We start from the raw sequence: 24852 nt of genomic DNA on the forward strand, positions 1-24852 counted from the left end.
TTCCGACCACCAGCACGAGAAGCAGAGAGCCAGAATTCATGAGAATAAAACAGTGCATGTTAAATGAATCATGAAGTGTACTTCTTTCAGCTGTAGGTGTAAGTAAAAACAAAATAGGAACTCACGTCTCATCCTCGTTCTCCCTTTTGCTTCCCCGTCGTTGTGTACGTTTACTGAACTGGTTTGTTTTAAAGCATTTTTATTAATTTTTTTAAAAACCCTCATATATCCTGGAAAAATTGATCAGATTTTCTGCTAAGTAATTAGATTTAGTCCACAATCTGGAGGACGCTGTTTTGTGTCTTGGAAATAACAAAAATCTACTCAATATGTTTTTTCTATAGGGCTTTGAAAGTGTTTCTGAATTGCATTGTTTACATCCACGTTTGATGATGTGGAGGGGTGCAGTAATGTGAAGTATGGTTATTCTCGTAGGCGGCAAAACAATGTACATTTACTCAAGTGCTTTAAAGTACTCTTGACATCCTTGTACTTTCTATTTCGTCCCTCTTTATACATCCTCTTCACTAAAGTACAGGATTTAATAAATTAGGTGAATTTCCCTAACAGGATTTAAAGGTGAGCATTTTAACATTCAGGAAAATAATTATAGACCACAGTATTGCTTATACAGTAGAAATATCTAACAGATAAGCAAACAGTTCCTGTTATTTATACAGAGTTCAATCTGCAGTTTGGTTTCAGGGTAAATTAATGTTTATTGTTTTTAATAGTCTGAAAACTTTTGAATTACTTATTTTTGAGCTGTATTTTTAAAATATATTATTGCTGTTTTGATCCAATCAAATGCAAGGACCTAAAAGCAGGGCACACAGCAGGAGGCGGGACTAATGAAAGCTGTGGGAGCTACAGAAATCCACCAGGTACCAAAGATCTCAGAGTATGAGCAGATAAAGTGCCCAAGGTGCAATTAAAAGGCACAAAACTTAAACAAGGTCCAGCCCGGGTTGACTTGAGGACTTGTGAGGTGCACTGGGGCCTGGCCCAAAACAAACAATGCCGAAAGGAAAACAGACGTCATGACAAATAACTAGAGACGGTACTATAAATACACAGAAAACCAACTCACTATAATAACAGAGGGGAAACTAAATAGGGCAGGGAAGGCACATACAGATAACAGCTGACTCTTAGACTAAAGCAACTGCCAAAATTAAACAGGAAGTTACTATAAAATAACAAGAAACAAAAAGAGAGAAACAAAGAAGTGAAGAGGAAAACACTGAAAAACACGAGGGATGAAAACTACAAAAGTAGTAGAATCAACAACCCAAATGCAAAACTGTGCCAGTGGTTTAATTTTTGTACTCTGATAAAGTTAATTTTATGTTTATTTATTGCTGTTTTATTGGCCACATGCTTTCGTGTTGTCTGTTGCACTTTCCTCTGTGATTATGGGGGACTTATTTAAAGCGGGCGTTAAGAACCGAAATCATCCTTTGTGTTTTCTCTTTTGCCAGAGTGACCAGTTAGAGCTCACTACTCAGACTCTCAGAGCAGAGTTGGAGCGTCAGGGCCGCAGTTTGGAGACCTCACGCCGTCGCGAGGAGGAGCTGGAGGCAGAGCTCCGCGAGGCTACCCTCGAGGCTGAATCTTTGGCCAGGGCACGAGATCAGGCGCTGCTGGAGGCTTCACGGTTAGAGCAAGAGAAAGAGGTGTGTCAGTCAGAGCTGGATGGCCAACGGAAGGAGGGCAGACAGAGAGAGAGGGAAGCGGGGAGACTGAGGCAGCAGCTGGAGAGCACAACCCTGGCCCTGGAGCACAGCAACCAGAGAGCTTGTGCTCTGGATGCTGAACACAGGTACACACACTCCTAAGGACATGGAGTTAACCTTGATCATGCAGTTAACTTTATAAGGCACCAGAGACAGCACTGTGCTGAACAGTACATTTATCTTTAATGTCAACTCTGTCTTATGCAACCAGTGTCTAAAATGTGTTTGTGGTGTGTGTGTAGACGTGTGTGTCAGCAGCTGTCTGAGTCCAAGGAGCTCTGCGCTCAGCTGCAGGACCTGGAGAAAGAGCTCAGCTTTCGATTAAGCAGCATGGAAGAGGGTAAACAGCAGCTGCAGGAGCAGTATGCAGAAGCACAGGCCAAGATTAGCGCACTGTCCCAGGTGTGTATGTGTGACGTGGTACTTTAGTTCCTAACGGTAAGCACTGCTGCAGGGATGTGGTGGAAAATTCACAGGCAGCTCAGCAGTGGAAATTACTATTATTACTGAAATGAATTCAGTGTGTTCACACCGGAAAAATAATGAGAAATGCAGAAGATTTAAATTGTATTTTTTTTTTAATCTGTTGATGGACACTGTGGTCCCTCAGCACAGAGCATAATGAAAATAGAAATGGTGCTCAAAACTGGAAAAAGGAAAACAGTAACACTTTATTTACTACAACATAAAGTGAAGTATGCATACTTAAAGTGTTTGTTTAGTTGCATTTGAGTGTGGATTTTATATACTGTGTGGCCACAACAGAATGAAGAAAATGATGTCGACTGCTTTCTGCTAACATTAGAAAAAGCTATAAAAATAAATACATTCTGAAAAACTCAAAATCTTATACAGTAAGTAAATAAACAATTATGTTTTAAGCTGAATTACTATACTCATTTCTAGATCCATATTGTTTATTCTTTTATTCTATGTTAGAGTAGCTGGTGTGAATTCAAAATAAGTCATATATAATTGTTGTATAATGTAAACAGAATTGGTCCTAGTACGGATCCCTGTGGAACTCCATAATGAGCTTTAGGATGGGAAGAGGATTCCCCATTTACATGAATTTACAATTGAAATCTATTAGATAGATAGATAGATAGATAGATAGATAGATAGATAGATAGATAGATAGATAGATAGATAGATAGATAGATAGATTTCTATCCATCTATCCATCCATTCTAAGAAAACAAAGATTCAGCACTTGTTAGGCAATGTTCTAGTGGTGTATTCTTGTTGTTTATATTAGTTATTTGCCTACTAATTTGCTATCTAATTACTAACTTATACTAATTATGATATAATGTTATTAGATTGAACCACTCTAGGACCACAACTAGTATCAAACTACTCACATGAGGACTGGTTCTCACACAGACTAAGAACGTAGTGTAAATGGGTGATAAATGAAAGGAAAAACCAACATAAAGTTTCCTAGGAAGGTGTTGGATTACCACATATTGAACAGAACAGCTTTAATATTCTCTGGCATTGATTTCCCAAGAGACTAAAGTCTGGAGGGATGAAACACCACACGTTCACAACATAATCCCTCATTTGGTGTTTTAATAATAATGCTTGTGAGCACTGTCAAACACTAAAATGTGCTGTTGGTGTTGAGCTAGATTGCAGTGTACAGACCGCGAAGCCATTATTTCCATATATATCAAACCACTCTGACCTCAGTTGTCCTATGGATGGTGACATCTTTATCCCATGAAGACTTAAATGTTTTATCACTACACTGCGATCAACAACTTTGTATTGATTTGAACTGGGTTGTCCCTCGAAGGGGACGAGTGTGCTAAGGAGAACATACATGGGTGCATAAGGACTGCTGAGTCAAACAAACGTTTGTGGGGAAACATGTATGTAGGTTTCGGGGCGATCGTGACTCAAGAGTTGGCAAATCGTCTTGTAATCGGAAGGTTGCCGGTTCGAGCCCCGGCTCTGACAGTCTGGGTCGGTGTGTCCTTGGGCAAGACACTTCACCCGTTGCCTACTGGTGGTGGTCAGAGGGTGGTGCCAGTGTCCGGCAGCCTCGCCTCTGTCAGTGCGCCCCAGGGCAGCTGTGGCTACAATGTAGCTTGCCATCACCTGTGTGTGAATGGGTGGATGACTGAATGTAGTGTAAAGCGCTATACAAATACAGGCCATTTACTGTTTAAATTAGGGTTTTTTTTGTGGTGTTTACAGCAAGTTCCAGAGATTTTAATTGTTACACTTTCTCACTATTTCTTTCTCTCTCTTATCAGGATCTAACCCGTGAGCAGGCTCGTTCTGAGAAACTGGCCACTGAAGTGGAACACCTGAGCCAGAAACTACAGCGATCCGAAGCCGAGCGGCAGTTGGCAAAAGATTCTCTCCACCAGTCACAGGAGAGAATAGAGTCTCTCTCCCAACTCCTAAAGAAAAGTGAATCTCTGCAGTTAGAGACGAGGAGGGAAAGTGCACAAGTGAAGAGTGCGCCTAATTCAAATTCAGAATCGACAGACAAGCAAGACATGTCACCTTTGGATCAAAGCCCCGAGGCTGCCAAAGGTTGTGACCTTTCCACGACCCGCGATCATTTCACGGGGGAGGCAGAGAGGCATCTCAGTGAGAGGGTGATCGAGCTGGAAAAAGAGGTCTGTATTTGAATGTGTGAGTGGGTGTTTGGGGGTTGGTGTGGGGGCTCGGTCTTCCCTGTGAGGGAGATGATGTATATTATGTTGAAATTCTTGCTCTAGGGATTCTCGAGGACGATCAGCTCACAGTGGGCCACTTCCCAGAGTGCAGCACTTTATTTCCAAAACTAGTGCTTTATCTCTGCTCATCGGTTTTAAAATGTCACCCCGGCTACTGTTAATCTTCCTTATCTCCTCTGCTGCTTTTCTGCTTAAGCTCTTACTGTCTCTCTCTCACACTCACACATACTCTCTAACATCAAGCTGTGAGGGGCGCTTCCAGCATTGCCAAGGTCACAAATTTCACCCGGTGTGGCTCTCACTCAGAACGTTATTACGTCAGTGCTTTCAGGTTTTGTACAGTAGATTAGTCTAGATGAACTAAGGCACAAACAGATCCGGGCTACATCCTGGTTCCACTTACACTTATTAATGCACAAACAACGATTGCGGATGAAGACATCTTCACATCTAAAAATGCAAGAATGCTCTACTTAAGTAAATAGAATTAATAGCTGCACTGTCCTAAAATATTAAAAGTGGAAATTATGCAGGAAAATGGCTCCTGTGTGTGATATAGTGTGCAGGATTGTTAATACTAAAGTTAAAGTAGCATTTTAATGTTCACTCCTTACTGGCTGTAGCTGCTGGAGGTGGGAGCTCATTTTCACCTGTTCGTACACGCTTGGTCATAACTGAGTAGGCACCCCCTCGAGTGTCAAACAATAAAACTGAGTAGACCTGTCATCATGGGAGAAGAAACAAAAAAGTATTACCTCCTTCTAAGCTTTTTTCTTTTCTTTTTTTTTTCTTTTCTTGAAATATTAGGGTTAAATCTCACCTTTCTGGCCCCCTGGGTTTCTTATAAATGAAACCATATGAGAAGCTGAGATGAGAAATCACTCTTTGGTGAAGCATGACACCAAGGTTTATCATAAAGCATCACAAGCTAGAATCATTGGTTTTTGTATTTCACAAACTGATGCAATAGCAGTATTAAGATCAACTGTAATCTGAAGCAAAGAAGTGAGACCCTCTGATATACTAACTCAACAAGTCTTTATTGGGGTACACAAGTTGCAGAAGTGAGGAGGATGAGGTGGAGCAAAATCATGGAAGAGCTGTGCTGGCAGAGGATGAATGAATATGGTGACCATGGCGGTTAGAGCAGATGGGCAGGTGAGGGTGGCTGTAGCTGTAGAATGAAAGCTGGCCCAAGCTGAATGGTGAGAAGTTGGTAAACAAACACGGGGAACAAAAGCTAAACTGAAGATGAAGGCCTGATGTAATTACCACAATAGCTCTGTGGTGGAGTTGGCCTGAAGTGCAGGTTGATGAGTAAATGAACCACCAATCTGCATGCTGATTGGGAGAACAGGAGATAACAATCCATGTCTGGCACACACAAAGAGAAACAAGACAAACAGGCAAGGAAAACAAACAGGAAATAAGACGCGTGTGAGCAGCAGTTCTCTGGGAGAAAATACCTTGCTGCTGCCAGAGGTCAGAGGAGAACAGCCAGACTGCTTCTAGCTGATAGGAAGCCAACCGTAACACAAATAATCAAATGTTACAACCAAGGTATGCAGAAAAGCATCGCTGAAGGCGCAACCTTAAAGCAGATGGGTTACAGCAGCACAAGAACACACGGCGTGCCGCTCCTGTCATCTAAGAACAGGAAACAGAGGCAACAGTTCACACAGGTCCACCAAAATTTGATGATAGAAATGAGAAAAATGCTGTTTCATCTGATGAGTGTCACATTTGTTCTCCAACATTTGGAAGGTAGGGTTCGAATTAGGCTAAAATGAAACTAAAGCATCGATCCATCCTTCCTTGTGTTCAGGCTGGATGTGATGTGAGAGGGTATTTTCTTGCCAGACTTTGAACTCCTTAGTACTCCTATCTGAGTATTATTGCTGACCATGTCCATTCCTTCATCATGATAGTGCACTCATCTCCTCATGGCTGTTTCCAGGAGAATAACGGACCATGTCACAAAGCTCAGATCATCTCAAATTGGTTTCTTGAACATGACTGAGTTCACTGTACTGTAACCATATCTCAATCCAGCAGAGAACCTTTTGGTAGAATTAGCGAAATCTGCAGCAACCGTGTGTAAGTGTATCATGCGAGTTTGGGCCAAAATCTAACAGAAATATTTCCAGCACCTTGTTTAATCCGTACAATGAAGAATTAAGGAAGCAGTGAAGACAAAAAGGGGTCTAAATCAGTGCTAACAAGGTGTACCTAATAAAGTGACCAGTGAGTGTAGTTATTTTGTGCCACTGACATCAGAAGGGAGAGAGGTAGGATGATGAAGTAGGAGAAGAATCTAAAAGTGACTGTAATAAAAAGTAGAAATCCCCTGTGTAGCACTATGAGTCAGTCAGCAGTACATGAAGACTCCACAGTGGGGGAAAAAATAACAACCCCACACCAAAACTGAGCTCTAGACTCTCTAGACGATGCACACATGAAATGTGTTGTCGCTCTTCCAGTACTTGCAAATAAAATGTTCAAATAAAATCGCAGCGTAGGGGGAGCACAGCTGACTTGTTGTTTGCAGCAAGTTAATTTTAATTTTGGGAAATACACCAGATTTTACACCCTCAGCAATTTATAAGGTGGTTTTCTTTTCATTTCTAAACTACCCGCCTCTGTGCCAAAGCAACACATTCCTTTATTTATCAGAGCAGATTGCACCAAATCATGTGTCATCAATAAATTTGCAGATTTTCTGATTGGACCATTAAAGCCTGTGGAAAGATTGCACTGACAGAAATCTCGCGTAAACAACAGATGTGAACTAATGAAATATAATTTTTAACATTTATGTCAGACACAGGAGGAATTTCATCTCTGTGTTTATAGAGTGACACAAATGTCGCATAAAGATGCTACCTGACTGAGAGCACTTTAAAAGGTCAGCGGCAGAGTTTGCCCATGTTCAAATATTATGGATGTTTCCAGAGCCAAATGTAGCACAGACATTATAAAAATGAAAGAAGAGATTTTTCTCCCCCTCAGAAAGCGGTGGCGGCTGCAGAGCATGAGGCTTTGCTGACGAGATTGTCTCAGTCCCAGGAGGCTTGTAAGCACCTTGAGGAGCAGCTGGAGGCTCTGCGTCGGAACTCCCTCAGCCTGCAGGACTCCTGCACCAGACTGCAGACGCTCAACACACAACTACAGGTGACCTAACACACAGACACAGAGCGTGGTTATGGCTGAAGTTTATTTGTTCAAAATCGCACATTGTTTTTAAACCTTTTGTCTTCCTAAAGCGAAACGCATTCAGTCTTTGTGCAATGAATTTTGACGTAAAGTGCGCAGGGACCTGTTAAATTATTGGACATTATTTCATATTTGTATTTGCTCTAATGTGGGGAGTAAGATGACAGGCTCAGTGCCAGTGTCATAGCATAGCACTGGCTAAAGAGCAGAAAACTAGAAGAAACAGCCCATCTGGCCCTGTCCAAAGGACAAAAACTACCTACCAGGTTTTTTAAAGCTTACTAAGTATTCTGCTGTATCATAATGCCTCGGTGTCTTACATAAATTTATTGTAAACTGTTCTTACTGGAATTTGTTGCTCAGAGAGAAAGGACAGCTGTGATGAATGTCTTCATAAGAGATGGAGAAAATATTCCAGTGAAGAAACGGGTAGTTAAACAGATTCTGCGATCCGTTTTTATCAGATTGATGATCTCATCCGATGGAGGATACAGGAAAGGATCCGTTTTTATCAGATTGATGATCTCATCCGATGGAGGATACAGGAAAGGATCCGTTTTTTAGACAACAGAGGCCAATCGGAGTGTTTTTAATTCATTCTGCTGACAGGCTTGTGATTGCTCTGGCTTTATACTTGGTATCAGTCTATTTATAAAACTCAGCAAGAAAGTGAAAACTACCAAAATGTCAAACCATTTCTTTAAGCGCCCAGTGCTGCACACATAATATCTTGTTTAGACCCATGGCAAAAGGTTAATAAACTAACTTTCAAGCTTGTTGGCTTTCAGCTCAACCTTTTGAAATTGCTAAATTACAGACATGGTCTCTCTGTTTTCTGTCACATACACACACATACACACAAACATAGGTGGAGCAAGCGTCACTGAGCTCCCAGCATGCAGTGCTGCTGGCACGCTGCAGTGAGAGCGAGGCACGGTGTGCCACCCTAGAGGCCGAGTCAAAGGTGTGGGCGCGGGAGAGAGAGGAGTCCGCGGCCAGAATGGACGCTCTGAGGCGGGACCACGAAAGGATGACGGCGTTGCAACAGCGTCAGGAGGTGGAGTTGGAGGAGCTGGTGGAAAAGCACTCTCAACTGAGGAACAACAATCGCAGCCTGGAGGCCCAGCATCGAGAGCTGGAGGGCAGGTACAAACACTCGCTGACTTAAAGACACGAAATCTTCACTTTGAAGATTTGTGACATATTTTCCATGTTTGAAAGGACTTCTCCCCCAAAATTAAATATGCACAAAAACATCTTGATCTATGAAAGACACACATCATCTTTTGTTGAAGGTAAATCCTGTGCTTGAAATATTAAGGTACAAGGAGCTCTTGGATGGCAAAACCCAGCTGGAGGAGAGAGAGCGGGAGATGAAGACGGAAAGAGAGAAGATGGAAACGGAGGCCCAGAGGAGGCTGGAGAGAGAACGAGAGCTGGAGAGGCTGAAAGAAGACAATGACAGGTAACAAATCCAGTCGGGGATCTGATCATCCTTTTACAGCACTCGTGTTCATTTGAATATGAGGAGCAGCAGCAGCAGCAGTAATGTCTCTATATGAAGCACAGCGAGCAATACAAGAATCAATTTGAATGCAAATGTACTATACAACGCGCAGAATGCATTTTTGTTCCAGATCTAAATCCTCTGGGCTGAGCACGAAAAAACGAAGTTATAGTGCAAAAAAAAAAAAAGACAAGAAAAAGAGATAATAATAATATTTTTTCAAGTTTCTTTCTAAAAGCAGACACGCAACAGGTACATTTATGAAGAGCAGCCTTTTAATAAACCATTTCCTTCGTTATAAACATTTTGTGTCTTTTGAAGCCGCAGATCAGGCTTACTGAACTTCGAGACCATTTTGAATACTTCTCATCATATTTTCTCTTAGTGACTGATTGATATACAGTATGATGATAATGGCCACAATCATAAGATACTTGTGTGACATAATTAGTTAATCAACCATCATCATCTTTTTGATGCAATTGATTACTGACTGCTTCTTGCAAATACGTGGCTGGCAAAGCAGGGAAACAAATACCTCCTTTGGTGGTTTTTAGACAGCATTTAACTAAAAATACTGTACAAAACACAAAAAATGCGATATTAAATAGATTAAAATTAGACTTGTGTGTAATGTAACAATTCATTTCAGTCGTTTGAGTAATTTCTTGACAATGGCTATGACCTATTTTTTGAGGAATATATTAAATGATGGGACGAATCAGATGTAGTGATGAACCTGCAGATTCTGCTGCTCCAAAGTGAGTTTCAGCTCATTGTTTACTTGTCTGGCTGTCTTCTGCTTTGGTTCAGCCTCAGCTCTCTTATTGTCGTCTTTTTTTATTTCAACAATAATTGGAATTTGTAACAGAAAGCACATCTCTTGAAAACATTGTGCACTACCTGCTCAGTAGGATGCCAAACTGCAGGCGGGCAAGGTTAGCGACTAGCTGGTAAACATATTAGAACTGAAGAATCAGACATTCCAACCAGGAGTTGTTATAACAATTCAAAGAGAGGGAAAGTTCCTCGGATGGACAGGAACAACTTTAAATGAAGAATAACGTTGCTCCATGGCTGTGGTTAGTTAACAAGTGGCTTTAAAATGCTAGTGTTGTATTTACCTAACATAACTTATTTCTTCTGCCCTTAAGTGGCCAAAAACTCATTTCCAGAGTCTCAAAACGCCTTTTTACACAGTAAATATTTTGAATTGTCACAGTGGGGAAAGCACAGGTGGAATTAATAACTGGCTAGTAGCGCAAAAACCAGAACATCCCCAATGTGGAATTTAGCCATGTGTGCCTTTCCTGTAGTCAAACTGTCCAATGTGAGCACTTTTGTTTTCTCTGTTTGCAGTTGAATTATATTTGGCTTCTGAACTGTACTCGCTGGCCATTTTATTAGGTACAGTTGTTCAACTGCTTGTTAAAATCAGCTGATCGTGTCAGCAAGTCAGTGTATTTGAACTTAGTCGAGACTACGTTCTGAACTTCAAACTGAGCAGCAGATGGGGAAGAATGGTGATTTATGCAGAAGTTGTGGTACCAGCAGGTGGAGATAATTGATTTAAGTAACCAAAGTATGAAGGTATGAAGTATATTCCAGAGTGTTTCTGTGCCAGAAATGATTACGCTAGGTGGCTGATATGTTTTTCCATGTAAATGTGTTAGTAATGTCTGTTTAATTGCTTTCCTGTGATTATTTTCACGTTGGGTTGAAATAAAATATCTACCTCTGCTGGTACTGCAGCTTACACAACGTGTGCATCCATTTCACGCTTTGGAGAGACACAAGTGTGAAATCACGTTGAAAACATGGTGGACCATGCTTTTAGGGTTGCATAAAGGTCAGAAAAAAAGAGAAAATATCCAGTGAGCAGCAGTTCTAGGTTCAAGGTGAAAATATGTTGTTGATGCTTAAGGTCAGAGGAGAATGAGCTACTTAGGAAGACAAAAGTGTGTCCAATAACGACTGATCACAACTAAGGTTTATAGAAGAGCATTTCTGAAGGATGGGCTATAAAAAACAAAAGACTACACTAGAACCCTCTCCTGTCAGTTGGATCTCGTGTAAGAACGGGAGACTGAGGCTACAATTTGCATAGGCTCACCAGAATTGGACAATAGAAGATTGGAGAAATGTGGCCTCTTCTGATGAGTCTGGATTTCTGATCCACCACGTTGATGGGAGGGTCAGAAAATTTCATGAACAGCATAAAAGTATTTCCTCTTCTTAATACCAACTGAGCACTTTTTAAAAAAACAACAGCCTACCTGAGAGTTACGCTGACCATGTCCACCCCTTTATCATTTATTCATTTGGCCAAACAGAACAACTTTTGGTTGTAGTGGAATGGGATGTGCAGCAGACAAACTGTGTGATGCTGTCATATCAATATGGACCAGAATCTCTGAGGAATATTTCCAGCACCTTGTTGAATCCATGCGATTAAAAATTAAAGCAGTTCTGGAGGCAAAACAGGGTCCAACATAGTATCAGCAAAGTGTACCTAATAAAGTGTGTGTAATATAAAAAGTTTGAAACTGAACTTGAAGTTTCTACTTTAATATGACTGTGACTGATTTGTTTTAATGTGTATAAAATACTTACCTCCAATATGATTATGTGAATAATGTATAATTTTCCCATCAGTGATGTTTTCATCTTATTGCAGTCTTTCCGTCCTCATTACACAATGATACTGAGATGATTACTCCTTTTTCAAACAACGCCGAATGAATTTGCTCTTTAAACATTTTGTCCGAGATAATATCTGTTTGTTGTTGTCTGGCTTTGTGTAGACTCCTTGTGTTGGATAATAACACAGTGATCTTCAATCACAGAGTAAACAATGACGCAAAGCACTTTACGAGAGCGCATAACAGTGGCCGTGCGTGTCGATGTTGCAGGCTGCAGGCCCATCAGAAGGAGTGGTTGGTGTCGCAGGCGGAGCTGCTGGCTCAGGGCTCGGTGCTGAGGGCAGAGCTGAACGCCTCCCAGCTGGAGAGGACTCGGCTGGAGGGCGAGCTCAGTGCCCTGAAGGAAACACACCAAAGCCTGGACCTCAGCAACGCTCGGCTTACCAGCCAGTATCAGGTATGAGCTGATACACAGAAATGCATCCACACACACACACCAACACACAGCAGATACTGGTGCCCTCTATGCAAAATAGGATTAAGTGCTTCACATTTGAGACATTACCCTCTTGAAATAAAAGAAAATGCATCTAAAGCAACACTGGGCAATTAAACAACATTTATTAGGAATTCACTGCAAGTTTTAGAGAGCATTTTACATAGTTCAAGTCTGGGTTGAGCATGTCTCATATCATCAGTGGGAAACAATGGCTGACTGATTTCTAATACATGATACAAAGCCAATTTCAGCTTGACGTATCAGACAAAAGTGATACATTGGTCCAAACAGTAAATGAATACCAAGTAGCTAATAAAAAGCAGGGGCATCTTTTGCCTTCTAAACAGCTTTATCCTTCTGCGCAGTGCTGTCAAGCCATCACTGAGTATTGTTAAAATAGTTTGAGGAGAGCAGACAGCTGAAAAAAATGGAACCTCATGAAAAACTACTTCATCTAAATATAATGTTGGCTGTTGGCTTGAAGTTACTGCTCAAAAATGGAGAACAACTCCTGGATCTCCTTAAATGATTTATTGACAAGTTCAAGAAACTGCAAACAGAATGTCAATTGAGGGGCAAAGAGGGGGGTCTGTGGGAGGGAGAGGCAGCAGGCAGGGTATTGCAAACATAAGTAAATTTAGACAGGGTCAGTGGTGGTGGACAGGAGGAGATCTTGCTGAAGCAGAGGGAAAAAAAACCACGGGTCATCCCAAACGGGAAAAAAAACACACTTGAAATCTTCAGGAGACTACAGCGAGTAAACACTAGAGAGCTTGAACAATAATACCACTCAGCCAGCAGAACGATCTGGCGCGACTGGTTGGATAGAGAGGGGTTTAAATGCAGAAGGAGAGTGATTGATGATTGAGCCAGGTGAGACCAGTCGCAGCCACACCTCTGCAGACAATGCAATGCTGAGTGGTAGGCAGAAAGTAAGAGGAGAGAGAGCTAAATGATGAGGAAAATGATGAGGCAGGTCGGCGCTGGAGGTGAAAGGGACCACAAATAATCAGATAAGCTTAGCTTAGCATGAAGGTTGCATACAAGTCAACAGCTACAAAATCCACATACCAGTAAATTAATGGTTCAGTGGCTTATATCGCTTTTGATGTGAGTTTATGGGAAGTAATGGGCAGCTAACAGTGAAGTAACTCCACCCAGCCAACAAAGATTAAAGATTAGAACATACAATGAATAAAAAGCAATAATGTGTTAATGAATTTCAGACTTTGTGTTGGGAGGTGTTTCCTCTTTAAATTGAATCATTTTCATGACCGATCGCTCCAACACTTCAAGTGCTAAGATGCTCGTGGCTGGTGGCCCCAGGATACAGTAGATTCCCCTATATAAATACGTAATAACAATCAAGCCAAATTTGCTGCCTGCTGTGGACAAAAACACTGAATATGCTGTCAGTGTTTGATAATAACTCGTCTAACTATTAGGGATGGGAATTTAGAGATTCTGATTCCATTATCAATACAACTTATCGATTTGATACCTTATTGATTCTCATTGGTTCTGCTCTGAGATTAACCGTTAAACAGCATTAAAGACATTGAATGTGCGCAAATTAATTGTGTCATGAAATGTTTGTTTATGTTGGGGGTATTTTCCTTCGTTATTGTGATCTGTGTTGGGGTCATTACGCATGCGTTTTACACACAGATGTGTATGTACTGTATGTGTACATCTGTGTATTACACATATAATGTATTACACAGAACACTTTTCTTAAAAGTAATGCAGTGTGTTACTTAAATATTCCCAAGAGAAAGTCTTTTGCCACACTGCTCTACATTAATTTCGCATATTTTTATAAAATGACCTGAAATGCATTGTCTCATAATTACCAGTTAACAATATAAACCTGAAGCAAAAGCCCCAAACACCAACACAAATCCCTATCCCAATGAGGACAGACATACGGTCTTTCTCATAGTAAAGATACTTTAAAGCGATCGCCACAGTGATTCTACTGTAGAAACATGAACAGGTAGAAACGGAGGCTGGAGCCTGACTGTTGAACTTCAGGGTCTGGCTGCTGGGTGGGGTCAACATTCAATCAGCTTTAACATCACTCTGGGTTCTTGGCTAGCTTAGCGTTAGCATGCTATCTGTGCAGGTGTTTGCAAAGCGCTGAAGTTGTGTTAGCACTATAGTGCAGTTGTTTCTGTCCTGGATACAGATGAAATCTTGTCGCACTCTTGTCCTTGTGTGCAATAAAAATAAAAGTAATTTCTCTAACCACATGAACTGAAATCAGCTGACTGTAGCGCAAGTGCAAATTAAACCAACAGGTAAGCAGACTAACAATTACAAGGAACTGAACTACTGGGAACCAGTTCTCTACAAGAATTAAAACTTTCAATCTTACAAGGTTGCAGGTTGCTATATTTCATTAGACTTCACTGATTACAGAGTATATCCCACATGAGTATTTAGGCTAATGCATTCATACACACTTTTAAAAAAAGCCATCTTGATTTGTGGGTGACAGCTCATGTGGCTGAAGAGAATAAAAGCTCGCTACAGAGTAATTTGACTTCATGTCAGGGCTAACTGTTTAAGCAATTAATGAAGTCAACGCTGCCTTTCCCCTTGCTTAAATGCCCACAAAGCTCCATCTTCTTTAGGCAATCTGATTCTGATGGAGCTTCAGTGAACAGTAAATGGATCAACAGATACACATCCCTGGTCCTGTGTCATGGTGGATTTTTTTCCCTTTTTCTCAAGGACATGACTTTCAGATGTAGGTACGTTTATTTCAGGTCTGACACGTCTTCTTTTGTCCTCCACTTGTCCATTTTCCTCAAATTATTTAAGGACAGTGCACACAACGCGAGACGTGTCTCGTTTTGAACTAACAGCTCTTTGGGAATCACCTTGTTGGTGCAAAAATGCTATTTTGTGCCTGTCAGTCTGTGTTATCTTTGGCATTTTTCATAGATTCAACTAAAGAAATGGGAACAAATTATGTGCTTTTGCAGCATGCTGCTAGTAACAAATTGCCTAAAATTACAATCCAAAATTGGTTCTTTGTTAAGTTGTCTGTTATATATGGACACAAAACTGCTTGGTGCATTTGTTATGTTCGAATGATGATGGTTAGAGTTAAGTGGTTCTACAAAAAAACAACAAAAACAAAAAACAGTCCACTGAAAATGATCAGGTACAAGGACTGGATTAAAACTAAGTGAAAAAACACACCTTCAGAAAGCCTAAAGAAGTATTGCTCAAGACCACTTTAACAAATTACAAGAAATTTTGGCTCCTTGCAAAGAAAATATAAAGAAACTGAGGCGTGACTCAAGAGTTTTGCATGGTGCAGTACTGTAAAGAGGGTTTTTGGAGGCTTCCTGGATTTGAAGATTGTTTGTGTGAGTGAAAGCAAGGTTCCGATCATAAATGACAAATGAATGCATTAACACACACAAATGACACTCTTTATATAATCATTGTGAGGATTATATCTTACTAAATCATGTCAACGCCTGTTCTGCCCCCCACAGTAGGTTGATAGGTTTGTATGCTGGGATGCAGAAGTCCAGTTTTCTCATTACGCTGTAATATGGAGAGAAAAATTAACAAAGTCCATCCTGGAGTCTGTGGACCCACAATTAACTTGTTGCAGCAGCTGTGCTAACTAATGGGCCTTGACTGAACAGGACTGGGGTTATGAGAAGAAAATAATTGGAAACAGATTCACAAATAGGAAATTATAAGAGGTGTCCAGTAAATGTGTGGCCATACCTACTTATTAATTTTTTTATGATCTTAATAGTTATAAGTGTTTGAGAGTGTAGGATTTAATAACGTGGTTTAAAAGCATTCTTTGGGAATTTCTAAGCTTAATATCTTCACTTAACTAGATCTCTTAACTAATGCTCGTTTTTCTGTGTAGACAGCTCCACAGAGAAGCTGTTGTAACTTCCTTTCTTCTTCTGGTGATTCTTGAGGTTTGTGGTTATTTGCCTTTCAGTCAGTTGATAATGAAAAGCTCTGACCTCTTGAAGCAGTTAAGCAATTATCATTTACCAAATTTTTTGAGACCAGTGACGTGACAGTTCAGTCCCTACGGGATCATCAAATCTCTTTGTGTCTCTTTTAGCTGACATTCAGTAATGTTAAATGCTATTCAGCTAAATCCTTGGTTTGTATAGAGTTCCCTGCAGATATGTTTTGTTTATGTGCTTTTATGTCCAAATGGGTCCAACGGCAGCAGGTTTTATAGAAGTTCAAGGGGGGCAGCTGACCCACACCCACGCTCTTACAAAAGGTTCTTCGTCGCCTTTTTTATTGATTCAGAGCACTCAGTACCGAATTCTGTAAGACTGAAAACACTCACCTGTTACCTTCCGGTACATCTTTATTCTGGTGGCATCGTACTGTTACTATACTGATCTTTTCAAAAGGCTGGAAATGTTTTTCAAAAATGCTTGATTAAATAATTAATCCTTGCCGACACAGAGATATATGATACATGTCAGAGAATATATCAGACATGGTAAAAAAAATAAAGTATACCTTCTTTCAAGGTTTTACATATCAGGACATAAAAAATGTTCTCTTTTTATCAGGTTTGTGGAGCAGGGAAATTATTTTACTGCTATTGGTAAATAATTGTCAACAGTACCATTGCATTAATAAATATAATCTGTAGTTTATATTGCATTTAGAGGTTTAAACAGTGTGTGTCTTTCAGAAAGACTAAGTTGCAGGCTGACAGGAAGTTGCAGAGAGTTTGTAAAAGCAGAAGGTTATTTTGAGCAGCAGGCTAAGACGAGGCTTTAACAATGTAACAGATAGCTTTAAGATGGCCTTAAGATGTTTATGATTATATTAACCTTGTATTCCAGATGCAGTGAATCAGGTCATTTTTATATTAAGCTCTTAGTAGAGGTTCTTGATTAAAACATTTATTCAACATAGTACATGTAGTTTCAGTCAGGTTATTGTACCTAAGGATGAGCCTCTGTTCTGGTGAAAGGTCAGAAGTGCAACAGGTGAATTGAGAAAGAGCATTTAAGGACAAGACACAGACAGTTAGTAGGTGAGAGGTGATATAGAGGCTGAGTGAGGTCAACACACACACACATTAATTAGATTTATTTATAGGAAAGAGGTTAGTCATGTCTGGTTGTAACTGCGAGAGTGTCTCTGTAAACGAGGAACCGTTCCTTGTTGTCTCGGCAAGAAAGAGGAACAAGACAAGAGCTGAAAGGTAGACAGGAAGGGCCAGCCATGAAAATAGAAGATGATGTTCTTCTTTAAAGTCATTGTGGTGTTGATTTGACGTATGTATAAAATGTATCTGTGACGCATGAGGGGGCGTCAGTAAATCAAACCCTGATGCTATAAAAATCTGTTTATGCTTTGATTAAGTCGAAGATCAATTGCTGTCTGCGTACAGAGTTGTCTTCCCACGCGTGTATTCATTAAAATCATTGTTTGACCAAGATCTTCTGGACCATGGTGGTTTGTACTCTCCTTCCTCAATATTTGAACCTTAACATTTGGGGGCTTCGTCCGGTGGTTGAGGAGGGAGAGAATTTGAGGTGTAGACGGAGAAATTCGGTGGTCTGAGGTGGTCGGACGGGCAGACATGAGTGCCAGTGGTCGAAGTGAGTGGGCATAAGCCGGCTTATCCAAAGGTAAGGCACTACCTGTTGAATTATTTCCAAAGTGTGCCAAATTGGATATGATAAAATTTAAGTCTACTCACTGAAAGTACTGGTGGATGTCTGTTTTGATTTTGATGGAAAATCTCATGAGTTGAAGCAGTTAAAGTCTGCTAGGAAATTGGGTTGGAGTCCCAAGGAAAAGGATTTAAAAGCAGTTAGAGTCTGCTAGGAAAAGTTTAAATACTGGGTTGAAGTCCCAAAGAAATTGAGTTAGAGTCTCAAGTAGTTTGGTAGGGAATTTGATCATTTAGTGGGTTAAAGTCCCGGTTGGTCATTAGGTCAGACCTTTGTTGGTCATTTTGTGGGTTAGAGTCCCCATTGTCCATCAGGGTAGATCTGCCTCAGTCATACACTTGTTTTGGGTGTTGATTGTTGTTTCAAAGTATTATAAATTATTCTAGAACGGCAGTTAGAGTCTGCTAGGAAGCGCAGAGCCCGGAGGTTACGCTCCCTCCTTGTCGTGGACGCGCGACATTGACCTGTCGGCGAACAGGGTTAGTTCAGTTTGGCTTAACTGTGGGGTACAGGGCATCCTGGAATGAAGCTAGGAGTTAGAGTCTCCTTACCGTTTGGAACGGTATCTGTGCTTTTTTGGTCAGCAGAAGTTGGACTTCGGGCGTGTAACTTTAACTTAACACTTCGGGGTAAGCCTTGGCTGTGAAACGCCAAAAATAGAGCTTCAGGCAAAGTTTGGGTTGGTTGACGCTTTTAAATTAACTTAGGGATGTTAGAGATTAGACCAGAAACAGTTAGAGTCTGATACTGGTGAATTGGTCGTAAAAAACTGAGAGTTTATCCGCTGGGCGGTTATTTTAAATTCGTCGAAATTGGTTAGGCGCTAAAGCTGACAGATCTGACAGTAGTTGTAAATATAAGACGTCTTTGTAATATAAAATGAGAGATCTCTGTGTGAAAGGAGTCTGAGGCAATGCTGCTGCTATTTTTAGACGGTGTGTGTGTGAATGAATAGTTCAGCAATAGTTGCTGATGTGTTTTATTTTTTCAATTTCTTGTGTGTGCCGTGAGAATTAATAGAGGTTTCAATCGTTTTTTCTTTGTTTTTGTTTACTTGCTCTTTCTGATTATGAAAGGCATGTCTAAAATACTCTTAGGAAAGCGTGTTTTGAGTTATATTCCTCAACTCTAGTCACAGTTTAGGTGTGTGAAGGTGGTGACTAGAAGGTTTTGAATGATGAATGAAGGTGTGAGAGGTATTTCTTTGGTGATGTAAAGTAGGATGTTTTAAAGTTTGAAAGTGTTTTTAATTTGAGAGATGCATGAGTGATGTTATAAGAGTTTGAGTTTCGTTTTCTTTCAGTTCAAAAACACATAAGTACATACACTTGCTACACCCGTTTACTCTTTGACTTTATTAAAACAGACGGTGTATTTGAGTTTGAATTTCAGTAATTGTATGTTGATATGGTAATTTAGTTTATGTTAGGTGAAGGAGATGTCCATCTCCGCGTCTGGTACTGAGTGAAAGTGAGCACGTTGAAGATTGTGATGTGAATGCTGACAAATGCAAAGAGTTTATTTAAAAGGAGTGTGTGTGAGAGGATTATGAAATCATTGTGTGAATGATGCTACATTTTAGATCAAAAGTTAGCAGAATTGCAGAGGGTTTGTAGATTGTGAATACAAAATGAGTTTGATTAGCCTGGAGAAACAGAAAAGCAGCTTGAGCTGCTCTGAGAAGCTGCGTGCTGTGTGTGTGACAGGAAGTTACATGCCCATAAAAGGAAGTCTGAGAGAGAAGTGTGTGCGTGGGCAAACGGAAGAGTGTGCGTGAAATAAGGGTGTATTGTTTACATGAAGATTTAGTAGAACTAAAGTAGAACGTTACAAACAAACAGATAAAAAAGTAAAATAAAGAGAGAAAATAACTGACAAATTACATTAATGAATAGAAAACACACATACACAAAGTGCCATATGTGAAATCATTCTAGGAAAGAATCAGAAGTGAGATAGTTTAATATAAGATGCAATGCAGGAAGCAGCTTAAACTCCTTTAATTTCCAGAGCCAGTGTGTTCCCTAGCCTCATGGCACCCCTGGCCACTTGGCCCCCGTATCAGGCGAGTATGGAAGGCTGGTAGCCCATGACGGGTAAGATCCCACCTCGAAACCCCGGGACAACCTAAGGCAGGCACAGTCACGATTACTCGGCCCCACTCAGTCCCTGTGAGCCCAGACTCACTGGTGAGATGAAGTGAAGAAGACGGGACCTCAAGGGTAAAGCCGCTGGGCTAAGGCGGAGGTGGAAAGTGGCAAGTGGAGCCCTAACTTCTGGCTGAGGACCAGGAATGCTGTTAATAAGGTGGGAGCTTAAAATTTGGGTTGGCAAATTTGGGAAAGAAAACTGACGGCTTAAGTGGAGAATTATGAAGGAGTCTGACACACTGCAAAAGCAACATATGCAAATTCACATACACAAGCAGAAAATGCATTAACCTTACAAGGACAAGCTCATAAAGATTAATGCATAGACATTGATTGAACCTGGCTAAGAACACAAACATACGCAATGAAGAACAGCTTGCTATTTGTATGAGTGATAGAATGGTGTGAATGTTTAATAAAATACATTTGAGTTTGAAATTGAGGAATAACTAAGAGAAGTTATATCACAAAGGGAGTGAGTTATGAAAAGAAACGGTGATTAAAGTAGTTTTAAAAAAAAAAAAAAAAAAGATTGACTTAGGAGTGCTCTGCTACTGAGTGATCAACAGTAGTGATCACTGTAGAAAGAAATAAAATAATTTAATAAGGAGATAATGTTTAAACATGTGTTTCTCTTGTTACGGCAACTTCTTGAGATATGACTCAGTATGCAAATTAGCTGGAGTGTGTGTGTGACTGTGACTTTCAGGAAGAGGAAGCATAGCAGAGACGAGAAGTGCAGATTGGGGTAGGAAAATGTATAGTTTAGTGATTATATGTTGTCGTAAGGGGGTCTTATGCTGAATTTAAGTATGTTAAAGAGCATAAGGGGGTGATTTTTGTGTGCAAATTGTGCGGTTTTAATGAGACTTTCGGTGTATTGAGGAGGTGAAATTATGTGGTGGCAATACTTGTGTGTTTAAGGTTTTTTGAGGTTGTTGGGGTGATGGGTTAATTCTGTCAGTTAGGTTCGGGTTGTTGTTGTTTTTGTTTTTAATAGAGGGAGTTTTAGGAAACATGGACATGTCTAACAGGGGGCCCATTATTTTGTAACAGTGCACTTAAAGAAAACCTGTCAGGTGATTTTGTTTTGTGTTTTATGAGCTAATAATCAGCTCTATTTTTTCTCATTTCTGTTCTAAGCAGGCCTGCAACAGCGCTGACAAATTCTCGGGGAGAGTAAATATAAGGGGGCTTTCCAGATTACAATTGGCTGAGGAGAAAGCTACCTGTGGGGACTGATCAGGTCGTAAGTCCCTGTAAAAAGGATTTTATGCGAGTCAATCCAGTCCAAAAGCATAAAGAAATATTTTCCTATGGAAAATGGAAATAACTGAGCTCATTTTGCTGAGGGAGGAGAATCTGATCGAACGGGAGGCTCCACTATTAGCAAATATATGGTGTGACTGCATGTGAGTGTGTGACTGGATGAAGGTGAGGATGAATAAATGTGGACAAACAATTGGCTTTTACCAGAGAAAATTTCTGTTTTGTTGACTGGGGTTAGATTATGGGATTATAGTATATTGTTGGGAGAATGCCAAATGTTAAAGGGGAAACGTTTTTTGATATAACTCATGTTACCATTAATTGAAGAAATACATGACTGATAACTGTTCTGTTTTAAGTTTATTTTTATGACATAGATTGGACCATGAGTGGGGAAAAACTGAGCATTTGGAGTTTAAGTTTGTATTTTGACACATTTCATGTGTCAAAATAAAGGGGGGATTTAGGGTTTAATAATTTAATTGTTTAATAATTTAGGATCATTTTAGGACTTTTGGGTTTTTGATCATTTGGATATGGTAAAACTGAAACTGTTATTTTTATGTTAAGGTTAAAGGATTAAAGTGAACTGAATCCTGTTTAGTAGATACAATGCCAGTGTTTTTAAAGCTGTATACAAATCTTAGAGGGAAATTGTGGGACACGTTGACAAAAGATATGCTTTGGGGAAAATTAGTGAAGGTTGTAGGAGTAGAAAAGGTTTGATTTCTTTTTTGATTTCTAGAAGTAGTGGTTATAATGTAGGCTTACATACAGATATTGCATAGATTTATTTTTAGGATAAAGGGGAGAGCTTATACGTAGAAATGATTTTTATACATATTGCATTTTGTGCCTTTAAAGGAGTTGTGGCTCAAATTCGTCTCTTGAGGGTCACGAGCCTTTGGCTAGCGCTATGATTAGCCAATCTACTGTGAGGATGATATGAGTTATTGAAGGATTGCACACGCTTACAGACATATAGAGTCCATAAACACACATGACAGTATTGATTCCAGGGAAAAAGGACTCAAATTGATTTAGCTTTTAACTGAACTTAAGGACGGACCAAAGAGGAAGGAAAGCATATGTTTTGGTTACGTCTGATAAACTAAAATTAGGAGGTATTGTTACATTAAAATGAGCAAAATGAAATAAAAAGGCTATACCAAAAACAGGTTATAACATAGGAAATGTGAGGTTAAAATGAAGTTAGTGTTAACACACAGGAGTTGTTTCAAGGCAGCATTTAGCTATGATGAAATGTATACAGGAGTAATTGCTTATATGCTTAAACTTAATTGATTAAAGTGGTTGTTTTCTTTTGGAGCTTTTAGTAGAATAGGCGCTTATAATGATTTTCTTGTTAAAAGGTGACTTAAGATTAGAGTAGAGGAACTTGCAGCAGCGACAATTTGTGATGATCAGATAAGGGAAAATAGAGCAAGCAACCGGACGTGAAAGCAGCGCTTGAAGAGTTTTAAAGTGATGAGTAACGTTGAAGAATATCTATATAAATACAAGTCAATAAGTTAAGAACATAATTAGGATCAGGCTTTTGATTACAGAGTCCCAAATAGGATAAGTTAGGGAGGTGCAGGAAGAGGTGTTTTGTTTCCTTTGCAGAAGATCTCGACGACCACAGGGAGGTCCGAGGCCTGATGGACCACAAGAGAGGGACCGAGAAAACCAAAGCTTACGCATGGAGTGTTCTCGAATGGGAGCTGGTGTTTATTACTGGACCAATTAGATGACATGAGGTTGTCTGATTTGCGGAGCCAGAGAGGGTCAGAGCGAGGACACAATGTATTGCGACCTCTGGTGTTCCAGAGGTCGAGAGAGGGAGTGTGGAGCAGGGAAATTATTTTACTGCTATTGGTAAATAATTGTCAACAGTACCATTGCATTAATAAATATAATCTGTAGTTTATATTGCATTTAGAGGTTTAAACAGTGTGTGTCTTTCAGAAAGACTAAGTTGCAGGCTGACAGGAAGTTGCAGAGAGTTTGTAAAAGCAGAAGGTTATTTTGAGCAGCAGGCTAAGACGAGGCTTTAACAATGTAACAGATAGCTTTAAGATGGCCTTAAGATGTTTATGATTATATTAACCTTGTATTCCAGATGCAGTGAATCAGGTCATTTTTATATTAAGCTCTTAGTAGAGGTTCTTGATTAAAACATTTATTCAACATAGTACATGTAGTTTCAGTCAGGTTATTGTACCTAAGGATGAGCCTCTGTTCTGGTGAAAGGTCAGAAGTGCAACAGGTGAATTGAGAAAGAGCATTTAAGGACAAGACACAGACAGTTAGTAGGTGAGAGGTGATATAGAGGCTGAGTGAGGTCAACACACACACACATTAGTTAGATTTATTTATAGGAAAGAGGTTAGTCATGTCTGGTTGTAACTGCGAGAGTGTCTCTGTAAACGAGGAACCGTTCCTTGTTGTCTCGGCAAGAAAGAGGAACAAGACAAGAGCTGAAAGGTAGACAGGAAGGGCCAGCCATGAAAATAGAAGATGATGTTCTTCTTTAAAGTCATTGTGGTGTTGATTTGACGTATGTATAAAATGTATCTGTGACGCATGAGGGGGCGTCAGTAAATCAAACCCTGATGCTATAAAAATCTGTTTATGCTTTGATTAAGTCGAAGATCAATTGCTGTCTGCGTACAGAGTTGTCTTCCCACGCGTGTATTCATTAAAATCATCGTTTGACCAAGATCTTCTGGACCATGGTGGTTTGTACTCTCCTTCCTCAATATTTGAACCTTAACAGGTTCCAAAATTATTTCAATCTAAATCAATCTGTGTGAAAAACCAAGTACACCCTATGATTCAGTAGCTTGTGAAATCACCTTTAGCTGGAATAAGTGAAGTAATTGTTTACCACCGCAGGATTTCAGTCAGATTGAGGGCTAGACTTTGGCTGGGTCATTGCGACACCTCGATTATTTTATTCTTCGGCCATTCTGTTGTAGATTAGCTGCTGTGCTTGGGATCATTATACTGCTGCATTACCCAATTTGCTCCGAGCTCTAGCTGTTGGAAAGAAGGCCTCACATTGGGCTGTAGAAGAGTTTGCGAGGTGCCCTGGTACTGTGGCTGCATAACGAGACCAAATCATCACTCCTCTACCACTGTGCTTAACAGTGGGTATGAGGTGCTTGTGCTGATATGATGTGTTTGGTTTTTTGGTGTTGCGGACAAATGTCTCCACAAACATGCTCCAGACGTCTTGCGGTTTGTTCAGATGCAACTCTGCAAACCTGAGTCGTGCTGCCATTTTTTTTTTTAGATAGAAAGTGCTTTTCCCCGATGACATTTCAAACAGTTATTCATTTTTTTTAATTGTGCTGTCATGAACCTCTCAGGGGTTTTTGTATTTTTGCATTGCATTACCTGATCTTGGGGTGACTTTGCTGGATTGTTCACTCCTGG

At 40.1% G+C, this 24852-nt stretch overlaps 1 protein-coding gene across 1 annotated transcript in view; it reads left to right on the top strand.

Annotated features, from left to right (window-relative positions):
- The window catches only part of ccdc88b (coiled-coil domain containing 88B), a 66129-nt gene that overhangs the window by 25848 nt on the left and 15429 nt on the right, over positions 1-24852 (top strand). The window contains exons 17-23 of the mRNA XM_040015756.1: positions 1482-1822; positions 1979-2138; positions 4001-4372; positions 7442-7603; positions 8514-8791; positions 8967-9110; positions 12065-12251. Coding sequence (XP_039871690.1) covers positions 1482-1822; positions 1979-2138; positions 4001-4372; positions 7442-7603; positions 8514-8791; positions 8967-9110; positions 12065-12251 — 1644 coding nt within the window. The remainder of the gene's footprint in view (positions 1-1481; positions 1823-1978; positions 2139-4000; positions 4373-7441; positions 7604-8513; positions 8792-8966; positions 9111-12064; positions 12252-24852) is intronic.

Source organism: Simochromis diagramma, unplaced genomic scaffold (assembly GCF_900408965.1).
Source record: "Simochromis diagramma unplaced genomic scaffold, fSimDia1.1 OVJJ01000685.1, whole genome shotgun sequence".
Classification (NCBI taxonomy): Eukaryota; Metazoa; Chordata; class Actinopteri; order Cichliformes; family Cichlidae; genus Simochromis; species Simochromis diagramma.